Genomic DNA, 11476 nt, shown 5'->3' with positions numbered 1-11476 from the left:
GTGGTTGACGGTGATGATCACTCTGTTGGCTCATCCACTGCCTCTGTCCAGAAACGACGGAGAATAAACCTGAAGATCTGAAGTTTCCAAACCTAAACTGACGGTCAGTGTCGGGACTGATCCATACAGTCATGTGAGGTTCGGTGAGATTCATCAACACTTCTTCACACAGCAAGCACAGTGATATCGGCTGAAGTTGGTGGACGACCACTCTATCTGAAAGTTCCAGAGTTCCTCGAGGGAAGTTTATAAATGACATTTATTTGTCCAGGTTGGAGGCTCTCAGTTCGTTGAGCTCACATTCAACACGGGATCCCAAATTTTAAATAATTTCTTATTTTATTCAACAGTATTTAATCAGCACAGACTTGGAATGTTACTCAAACTTCTCCTGCTGTTCGGATCAGTTACTGCACACACTATATAATTACAGCTTGAATAATGATGTTTACAGTGTTTCTTTGTGAGTTAATCATATTAAAAACACAAAACCTTTCCTTTTCCCCCTGATTTGCTATCAAAAGATGTGAATTTCTCATTGATTCATTTTCCTACATGTGATCATTTCGTCTTGTTCTCATTAAAGTGCGGGTTGATGTGTCAGTTGAAGCACTGCTCGTCGTTTATGAGCTCGTTGCGGCGTCACTCCTGCTCCTGCAGCGTCTCCAGGACGGCTCTGAAGATGGCGGCCACGGCCACGGCGCCGGGGTCGGGCTGGGTGACCCGCTCGGCGGCGATGTAGCTGGCTCGCCCGGCCCTGGCGGTGAGGCTGCGGGTGGCCTCCGCCCCCGAGGCGGCTTTCTGAGGAGTCAGGAGGAGGACGGATCAGGACAAACCAGGAAGATCCTTCCATCCGTGAAGACAGCGGAGGAGAAAAGGATCCTCATCCAATATGGCTGCCCTCTGACTAATCAGGCAGCTGGTCAATCAGCTGTATCTGGTTATATCTCTACTTATATATGTCTATGTGCCTTTTAATATCAGCATCTGTCTACATATGACTGTCTACATCTATGTGGTAGACAAACACACAGATGTATTTCATGTATTTCATGTCTACTTATACACGTCTATGTGCATTTTCATATCAGTATCTGTCTACTGATGTGTTTCAACCTTTTTAAATTTACATTTACTTGTGTACATTCACTTGTATTTCAGATCTACTTCTATAACATCTTCATATCTACTTATATATGTCTATATATCTCATTATATACTGCACATCAGTGTCTACTTGTGTCTATGTGTCTTTTTATATATGTCTAATTATATGTACCTATATTTAATTATATATTTACATGTCAAATTATATCTGCCCACTTATAGATGACTAGGCATATATTGATATGTCTAAAAACATGACTTGTCTAATCATATGTGACTATTTAACTATAAATGTCGGTATACTTATACATGTTTACTTTTGTCTACATGTTTATTTATACATGTCTTATTGATGAGTTGTCTAATTATATACATCTATGTATAATTATGTATTTCTACATCAAATACACATTTATATGTATTAATATATTCATATGTCTACCGAGGCATGTCTAGATCTACTTATCTCTGTACATCAGCTGATTTGTCTATGCCTACTTATACATTTCTACTGATGCATGTTTATATGTCTCAACATATATCTATATGCCAATACAATTTTACCATAGATCTGGAAAATGACTAAGTGGCGATGCTCTCAAGTTTCCATATTTCTTCCAAACTGTTTGGTGTTTTTCCTTTAAAATCTGATGAACGGCATGTTGAGCAACCTTAGTTGCCAGTAAAACACTGAGCTGAATGAGATGTGTAAAGAAGATCTATAGCCTCCTTCAGAGATCCAGTAAGAGACATGTTGAGGCTCTATTTAAAGCTATAAATCAAGAAATGTTCAAATTTTTCGCCAGTGTTGCTATCTTCCAACACTTCACTACTGTGAAACAGAGGTGGGAGATTGAAGCCCGATCAAGTCATCTCCATGCCATGTTTTTGCCCTCACCATGTACCACAGACAAGCTGAGGAGCAGGGTTGATTAGATTCACCTGGTGTGATACATGGTCAGAGCAAAAACATGGCATGGAGATGACTTGATCAGGCTCCAATCTCTGACCTCTGCTGTGAAATAAAAAATGATCTTCGAAACGTCCACTGTGGTGAGTTTATGTTACCTGCACAGCAGCTTGTAGCACAGCCATGTGATCAGCAGGCGGCGCTGCTCTCAGACTCATCAGCTCGTCTACTGCAGGACTCAAAGCGTCCAACTGCAGAAACACACACAGACTTATCTTGACGGGGAAATCTTCAGTTTAAAGAATCCTGCTCTGTAAGTGTCTGTGAAGAATCTGGCTCTGCTTCTATAGAGATACATCTATACATGAACCAAGTTTAAAATCTGGGTCTCCTTGGGAGTTCAGACAAAGGTTAAATAGTCTGAACTTTTCATGTTTTCCATGTTTCTGTCTCACCATTGTTCTGTCTCCAGGTTCAGCACCTCCGTATCTGAAAGAGATCCAACACTTAAAAACCGTTTTATTGTACTTTTAGGTCCAAACAGTGAGACAGCAGTCCAAACCCAACAGAGCTGCAACTGAAAACAATTAACTTTATTTAAATCATTAAAATAAGAAAAATACATATATAGAAATACATATGAGGATAAATACAAAAACTGAACAACAGCACCCACTAGTGGCCCAACATGAGAACTACATCATTCTAAGCATTTCTGTTGCCATGGAAACGTGCACTGTTCAAGACGTTTTGCCACTTTTGTCTTTTCCTTCCAGTTGTTATTTGTTCAGGTTTATTTCAGAGAAACCATCCCTCCGTACCTGCTCATGGCCTGCGTCCCAGCATGCACTGCACCGGCCCAGGCTGCAGCGTCGCTCCGGCCGTCGGTCATGTGACCGGCGGCGGCGGTCAGGAACAAACTGTACAGCTGAGCGGCAAACAGATATAAATGTGTGTGTGTGTGTGTGTGTGTGTGTGTGGACTGAGCTCCAGCAGCCGTCAATCAACCCACCGCTCCTGAAGACCCGCCCATCTTCTCCTGGACCAGCCCGGCCAGCGCCGACAGCATTTCCCCGGGGCGGCCGGGCACGGCGTGGCCCTGGAGCCACTCCCGGACAGCTGAGGGGGTCGTCCAACACAACCAGAGCGTTAACCGTGTGACCCCAGGCGCCGGGCCGCGGCGCCGGACGCTTCCTCACCTCTGGCAGCCTGAGCGTGGGTGTTCCCGCAGTCGCCGTCCCCGGCGGCCCGGTCCAGAGAGTTCAGCTCCTCCTGCTTCTCCAGGAGGGTGGAACAAATCTTCTCCAGCGCTTTACGCATGATGGGACTCAGCGGCCCTGAACGACACAATCAGAGACACACTACCTGTCATTTCAGTCCCGCTCCAGTCCTCATGTTGCAGTTCCTTCAGCAACCGCTAGGCGGTGAAGTCAATGTCTGGAAAACGCAGCTTGTGCACCGACCTTCCGCGTGTTTGCTGTCCTGAGGTGGCGTGCTCGAGGTCGGGGGGTCAGTGACGTAGTCTCTCCCGCTCACGCTTGCAGCGCTCAGGTTCGGCCAGGCGGGGGCGCCAGTCTTTGTGTCTGTCCGGATCAGAAACCATTGGTATAAATCACCGAAATCACTGCGTCAACCAGATTTATGTATTCAGGTGCGTGTGTTCTGGTTTAGGGACTTTATGAGGACCATGTTTCAATAACGAACCTGTTCTCCGACAGAGCCGCTCCAGGTCAAAGTTCAAATAAGCTTTAGGTTAAAGACACAGCTGAGTATTTTTCCTGTATTCGCCTCATATCTGGACTCTGAGACTTCAAAAAGGTGGAAACAGCTTCCCCGACAATGTTCACAGTGAGAAAATAAGCCTTCTACTTATCTTATTGACACAGCCCGTCTTGTTTGCTTAACTTCTGAATGAACTGAGAAGCATTAAGAACAGAATGTGGTTTTCGGGGGAGTTGCATCTATTTCTAGACTCTGTTTGTAGGTTTGTATATTGTTCAGGACTCCAGTGTAGGTTCCATAGATTACAAAACTTGGAACTTCCAACTACAGGACTTCTTTTTTTAAGCTTAGGGGCAATTGCAACATTTTCCAGGAATTTCATTTTTATGATGAATCCATCATTACTCCGTCTCTACTAAAATATTCAGATATTGAAAGTTTTCTTTGCGTTTTGGATGTTTACACCATAGCCATAATAACCAGTTCTTCTTGGACATGCTCAACAGATGCCCAGTAACAACAATGGCGGCCTCCAGAGTGTCACGATTTCTCGCGCATGATTTTGAAAAAAAAGTCCTCATCTCACCATACTGTACGTTCACGTTCAGGATCGGGCTGTTTAGAAGAGTTTTTGTTACCAAACAGTCGCAGTGTTTCCGGGTCGGCCTTCATCAGAGTCAGCGACACTCCCGCCATCTCCAGCGACGTCATGAACGACCCGGACATCGTCCTGGCAACCGCCACGCCACGGTTTTCTGGAAACAACCCATCAGATTGAAGAAGATCCTGAGAATTCCTGCTTATATTTATTCATGAACTGTGTCTTTTGAGCGCTGAGCAGCAGTCCGTGCTCAGTGAAACATTTTCAGTTTGCTATTAGTTTAATCCACTGTATTCCGCTAGTACTTCAGTCATGGACAGCAGTGCTCACTACTCACTACACCACCTAGTGGTAAGAAACGGTAACACAAGGCTAGTTGATGGCACGCAAATTACATCTGAAACTCAACACGTTGACGTCTTCAAGAAAAGTTATTTTAATATAATTTTGAAAATTTTCAATAAAAAATTCGATGTAATCAATTGCCTGAACACTTTGAGTTTTATAACCATTTTGTCCAAAACTCTGAAACAAGCAGAAAAAAATGCCCTCATTGCTCATTCCAAACTATGGAAAGGCAGCCTCACCGAGGGAGTTAATGGCCGCTCTGGTGACCACAGCCATCTCCAGACAGGACAGAGCTCCGAGGTTGTTGACACACAAAACCACAGTGTCTCCTGGAAAACAAGCGTCAAGTTCACACAACAGTTATACCTACTAATCCAGAGGGTTATCTTTTATTTTAAACAAACAAAAGACCTGTTGTCAGTGGCAGATGGGACTGGCTGGCCGGGTTGGTCATGTGATCGAGCATGGCTTTCACCACCTCGTCTGCAGACGCCACCTGAGCAACAAGACGGAGATTCAGACACAGGAACTGGTCTTCAGGCTGTTTTCAGTGGATTCTGGTGGACTCACCTTGGACCGCTTGATCCCAGGTTCACCGTGGATTCCTGAACAACAGATGGAAAACATTTGTCAATATTTAAAAGAGGTTTTAACCATAAAGTTCCGTCAGAATTTCTCCATCTGTGCTTCCATTATCAAGCTGCATTTCCCAATCGTAGTGTCAGGAATCAGCTGTGGAAGACAACAAGAGGAAAAAGGAACTTTGGCTGCAATTACCCACTTTGTCTGTCCAGAAAATACAGGAGCTGATTACATTCAAAAAAGCCACTGTGGAGCATTTTCTAGTGAAGCTGCTGTAGGTTTACACTGATGGGAGATCGTCTCTGCATGTCTGTATATCTTGAGTGGTCTTTCTGGGTGGAGGTTTATGAGCATATATAGGTTTTCTTTAGGTACTTATATTTCCTCCCAAAGTCCAAAAACATGACTTTCAGGATGACCTGTGGACCTAAAATGTCCCGTAGCTCTGTGAGTTTTGTCAGTATTATGTATAAATCAATATCTTTATTTTAACTCACCTCAAAATGCAGAAAACATCGTCCAACAGCAGATATTCATCAATGAATTTAGCCCAATTCCCACACAAAGTGAACTGACTGAGGTGTGATCTATGTCCACCTTCTCCACCCCCTTGACACCGTCCCTCACCCAGTCCCAGCTCCATGTCCCCGGGCGGCAGGTCGAAGGACGGCCGGCAGCCTGGAACGCTGCAGGGCGACAGACTCACGCCCAATGTGCCTGAAACACCGGAACCCCACAAAACATCCACAATGCAACAGCAGATTCACATTTTCACTTGAAATGGCGTAAACGGGCCCAGAAACCAGACTCACCGATTCCTTTCAACACCTCTGTCATCTTAGAAACAATCTGGTCCAATGAGCGGCCTTCTTCAGCCAAGGCACCTGCCAGCTGACAGGAAGTAAGAGCAAGGGTTTATTCACTTAGAAAAGAACAAGAGATTGATTTATACAGTCGACAATTCCATTTAAAGTGAGGAGCTGAGTTGATGCTTCAGAAAAGACGCTACTTTTTGAACGAATCCCAAGGTGGAACACCCTGACACCTGAAACGCCATGAAGCACCTTGTGAATGAGGACGGTGCCGCACAGGCCTCTCCGGCCCGCCTTGCTGGGCTGGTCGAAGGCACAGTCGTCGGCCACTATCACCATGTCAACAGCGACGCCGTGGTTGCGGGCCTGCTCGGCGGCCAGCCCGAAGTTGAGGCGGTCGCCGGTGTAGTTCTTCACGATGAGGAGGACCCCGGAGGCCCCTGTGGAAGGACGAACATCATTGCTTCGTTTAGGAGCAGAGTAATGAAGATATTTTATGCCCTGCATTTCAATGACTGACAACAACAAACCCCTAAAGAATAAAAACACAAATGTGCATCACCTGCATCATGGAGAGCCAGTACGGCAGCCAGGATGCTGGCAGGAGGCGGGGAAGCAAACACTCCTCCAGCTACAGCCGCAGACAGCATCCCTGCACCGACGTACCCTGAGGAAGGGTCAAACACAGCGAGATGAAGGAAAACTGAAGCTTTTTATGGCTATTTTGTAGCTAAATACACTGAAACAAACTCTAAAAGAAGACAGTTACCTTCCAGGTGATTGTGAGAGTGTGTGTATATACACTTACTTTCATAAAGTGTTTACAGTAACATCTGTAAATAGCTATTCAGTAATCATTTCTCATTCAGAGAAACTAGTCCATTTTATAACATGATGATATTTACACGGTATCAAGCAACCAACTGCAAAACCAACCAAGCAACCAGTCAATAAAGAAAACATGGGATCTACCAGAAACATTGTTTTATAATTTCAAAAAATAGTTACAGCAGTGATACAGGGGCAACAATAATCTAATGTAAATGAAAAAAAAAAAAAAACCCAAGAAAGCAACAACCCATTCAAACAATCACCCACACAATTAATCAACCTCACTACTAGCCCACAGCAAAACCAAGCAACCAGCCAACCTACCAACCAATCAAGTATGGAAATATCCAAGCAACCAACCAAGTAATCAACCAACCAACCAACCAAGAACCAATCACAACCAACCAACCAAGTACGCAAGCAACCAAGCAACAACCAAGGAACCAACCAATTAAGCACCCAAAATACAAGAGGAAGTAAACTTGGGATGTTACTTTCTGTGGAATTTTGAGACGTATAAGAGGGAAGATGCCAGCTGGAGAAAGATGCACTATTCAAGTGTCATCCATGCAGTTAACAGAAGGAAATGCTGTATTAGGATCTCACCCCCGTGCGCCGGCTCGTGGCCCGACCCCCCACCGGACAGCAGGGCCACTTTGCCCCTCAGGTTGCTGGGGTCAGACCGGAGAACGACCCTGTGACCCCTCAGCAGAGCGAGGCCCCCGGAGGCCCTGACCAGGCCGCAGAGGGCCTCGTCCACACAGCTGTCCACCGAGTTGATCAACTTCCTCTGGGGCTGGAAGCAGAAAACAAGCAAAAAGCTACTTATGACAGCCAATAACTGAAACTGTGATCATGTCTTATTAATAAACTCATACATTCAGATCAACATTTATGTTTTAATTCATTGGATTTGGTGCAGTTTGAATGCACAATGTTTTTTTATTTGAATCAGTGATGTTAAAAGAAGATAAATATGAAGTAACAGTGACATTTCAGCCTCTCTTCTGTTACAATGGACTCTGATCCCTGTGAATCTGCACAGGACTCCACCGTGGAGACAGAATCATCCACTTTTCCTCTACTTCCGCTCATTTCAGGACTAAAACCACCTCGCAGGTCAGCTTATAGCACTACTGACGCTCTGAAACATCACTTAAACCCACGCCTTTACCTCCATCGGAACCGTCCTGGACCGTTTCACCGTCTGACTGACTGGCTGCAGGTTGAAGGAACGGAGAGGCAGAGCCACGCCCACCAACACCACGTGGTCTGCAAGGCCGCCTTCAAAATAAAAGCCAAAGACTACAGAAGCACATAAATGGTCTCCAATGAATCTCTGAGATAATAAAAGTCAGATATTTTGAGGTTGAGCATCAATAATTACATCACATTGTAATTGAGAACAACTACTTTCCTCCAGAAAAAAAAAACTATTGTTTTTTTGGTCTGGAAAATTGATTTAAAATAAAGAAAGAAAGAAAGAAAGAAAGAAAGAAAGAAAGAAAGAAAGAAAGAACTCTGAAGCAGTACAAGAGTAAGTATCATTTCTGAGGTATTATTTAACAAAAGTTAAAAATAAAAGCTCAAACAATTACTTTTATGAATGTTTTTAGTGCATATACATTAATAGCATTTTCACTTCCTCATCCACATAGTTGTTAATCACAGGAATTGCTGTGTGTTGTTCTTCTGCTCCTGTACCATGAATACACTATTACCTCATTGAAATATTCAGGAAGTTGTGAGACTGTATTTGAATTAGTTCACGGAGCTGAAATGTTCTTCCTCTCGTAGCAGACATCAGAACAATAGGCCGGTGGAGTTTCTAACATCCCTGAGGGTGAATTAAATTCTAAAAAGATCAGCACATTGCGTCTGTGTACCTGATGACCCAGAGGGGGTCATAACAGAGGGAAAGGATACAGAAAAAAAGCTTGAAATTTAAATTAGAAACTAATTTCTGGACTTTTATTTATTTATTTATTTATTTATTTATTTATTTATTTGCTTTCTTTTTCTGGTGAAAAGTAATGCACAGTGGCATTCCAGATAATATAAACCTAAAAACATAACAAGAAGAACTGAAATAAAAATAAAATGTCCTTATTGTGGTCAGAATATCAAATAAACATGGTAACTTTCTTTTTAAGCAGAGAAGAGAGAGGAAGATTCATCTGATTCATGTTCCTCTTTGAATTTGCAGCATTTGGTGGGGTTATTAAACTTTTGAGACCCCGAAAAGCCTTTTAAAAGCACTAATCCTGCAAAAGTTTTCCCAAACGGACTTTCTGTCAACACGGAGGGAAACTCCGCTCGCTCGCGTTGGCTCTGTGCACACATCAAACCAACCCCCCGGTTCCTCCTGCGTGACGCACGGAGCTCGGTCAGTGCGGTCGGCTCGGCTCAGTTCGGTTCAGTTCGGATCCGTTCGGCTCGGTTCGGATTAACTCGGACGTGCTCGGCTCAGTTCGGATCGGAACCGACCGGAGCAACATGCAGGATGGCGAGTGTGGAGGCAGCCGCCGAACACGAGCGTATCCTGCGGGAGATCGAGAGCACGGACACTAACTGCATCGGACCGACCCTCCGGTGAGTGGAGCGACCCGGCGCGGTGTCCCTCTCCCCCGGTGAACCATCCCTCTGCCCCCCCTGCGGTAGCGGCGGCGGCGTCTGCCCCGGCTGCCGGAGTGCGGCTAGCTGCGAGCGGCGCCGATCCGGAGACTCTCCGGAGACTCCCGGTGCGCTGGCGAAAACTTTAAAGCTCCTGCTTCCATTGTCGGACAGCTAGTCGGCTAACTTTAGCAAACCTCACATTTAGCGACTTCCCATCATAAACTGTTGCGCTTCGGCATGAACCGTGAGTCCTGGTTGTTGGCACGGCTCTAACTTTCTCACCTCCACCCTGTCACGTTGTAATTATCATTATTGCCTTTTGTTTTTGTTTTGGTTGAGCAACTGCAGCAACTGAGGCTAGCTTGGAGCTAGCTCGGCTAACTCATTGACATTCTGCTCACTGCTGACAGATGAGCTGTTTTCTGCTCCCTCAACACTCTGTTTGCCTCTCAGATCCCTCATATCGGTTTTACTCACTGTTGGTGGTGCCCAGAAGGCTGGCGAAGGCTAGAAAACAGTGAATCAAGGAGTGTCAGGTTGACAAACCCTGCCTCTGTCTGTGGACACAATGAATGGAGATGCAGCTGTATGAAGACAAACTGAACACTGACAGCAGAGATCTGAAGGAAATCAGGGATAAAGAAACATGCTGTTTCTAGATTTTGCTTGTCACATCACGAATGCCAGTACTTTTTCTGCCACTATTCGTTTCCACTCAGAGTGTATCGTCTGCATCATGATGACAGAAGTTGTTTTTTGTTTTGGTTATGAGTGTTGTCAGTGGTGTAGTTCAGGGTATACGCAGTTCTCCGGCGTTTATCTATTTATTCTTCAGTCAGCGTTGGCTCCTCTGGTTTCCAAATCCCTCCTTTTGCATGAATCAGCAGTGTCCATCAGCCAGATTACCTGTTGTCTGTTTACCAGGCAGCGTGAGGGCTGACCAGCCTATCAGAGGCAGAGCAGGGCGGACCATGACGAGCCATGAACAAATACTGTGGACTAGAGCTGCAGCTAATGATTATTTCTGTTGTTGACTAATCTGTCAATTACTTTTTCATTAGTCAGAATTATCTTCTTTGTTTTTAAAGGGATACTTCAACATTTTGTCAAATTGGCCCATTTAGCGCAATTCCTTAGTCATTTCGAAAAGCGTACTTACTTTTCTTGTGAGGGGAGCTGTTGTTTATTCAGAGGTGAGTCGGGGACGGACACAATGGAAGTGATGGTATTTTTGCTTCCCCTCGTCAAACTCATCAAATACAAAATCCAACAACCTCCAAAACACTTTGGTGGACACGTTATAATCCCCACATTCACTACGCTGTAAAATATTAATGCAAAATTACGAGATTGATTTGTTTATGCGAAGATTGCTAAGCTGGAACTACTTACTAAACATGGCGTCTGGGCGTAGTGATTTCAAAAGAAAAGATAGTTCCCAGTATTTGCTTCAGTGTCATAACGCTACAATATTATTTGTTGGTGTTCCACAGCATAGTGAATGTGCAGATTATAACGTGTCCACCAAAGTGTTTGGCGGTTGTTGGATTTTGTATTTGATGAGTTTGACGAGGGTAAACAAAAATACCATCCTCTTCCATTGTGTCCGTCCCGAAAACCTTCCCCGACTCACCTCTAAATAAATAATAGCTCGCCCTCACAAAAAAAGTAAGTATGCTGTTTGAAATGACTAAGGAATTGCGCTAAATGGGCCAATTTGCCAAAATGTTGAAGTATCCCTTTAAGCGGCTATTCTCTGTAGTATGTGGTGGTACAGCGGCTCCGGGGTGTTGGCGTTTAAGATGTTTGAGCACTGCTACTGTGGAATGAGAGTTCCTTTTTTCTCTGGCTTATTTCCAGTGAAACGTTCCTCAGTCTTTGGAAACTGCGATTTAAAGCCTCACATTCCTCTGAATGCGTCCCAGAACGTCCTGTAGTGCACTGCAG

General features: G+C 44.5%; 2 protein-coding genes across 3 annotated transcripts in view; one reads left to right on the top strand and one right to left on the bottom strand.

Annotated features, from left to right (window-relative positions):
- Nucleotides 1–321: 321 nt before the first annotated feature.
- Nucleotides 322–10108, bottom strand: tkfc (triokinase/FMN cyclase). The gene is made up of 18 exons (XM_030088079.1): nucleotides 10007–10108; nucleotides 8088–8218; nucleotides 7520–7709; nucleotides 6645–6749; nucleotides 6335–6522; nucleotides 6083–6161; nucleotides 5898–5987; nucleotides 5259–5293; nucleotides 5100–5184; nucleotides 4928–5017; nucleotides 4378–4494; nucleotides 3481–3600; nucleotides 3217–3354; nucleotides 3030–3136; nucleotides 2839–2945; nucleotides 2473–2506; nucleotides 2176–2268; nucleotides 322–801 (listed from the first exon to the last, which is right to left on the bottom strand). Exons 2-18 carry the CDS (start codon nucleotides 8091–8093, stop codon nucleotides 643–645), a joined length of 1743 nt encoding a protein of 580 aa, XP_029943939.1. The 5' UTR covers nucleotides 8094–8218; nucleotides 10007–10108; the 3' UTR covers nucleotides 322–642.
- Nucleotides 9268–11476, top strand: part of exoc6b (exocyst complex component 6B) — a 78206-nt gene continuing 75997 nt past the window's right edge. For both annotated transcript variants that reach the window (XM_030088072.1, XM_030088073.1), the window contains exon 1: nucleotides 9268–9505. In XM_030088072.1, the coding sequence (XP_029943932.1) occupies nucleotides 9417–9505 (89 nt within the window). In that variant the 5' untranslated portion in view covers nucleotides 9268–9416. The remainder of the gene's footprint in view (nucleotides 9506–11476) is intronic.

This window comes from Salarias fasciatus, chromosome 3 (genome assembly GCF_902148845.1).
Source record: "Salarias fasciatus chromosome 3, fSalaFa1.1, whole genome shotgun sequence".
Taxonomy (NCBI): domain Eukaryota; kingdom Metazoa; phylum Chordata; class Actinopteri; order Blenniiformes; family Blenniidae; genus Salarias; species Salarias fasciatus.
This window is presented reverse-complemented; position numbering and strand designations above follow the sequence as displayed.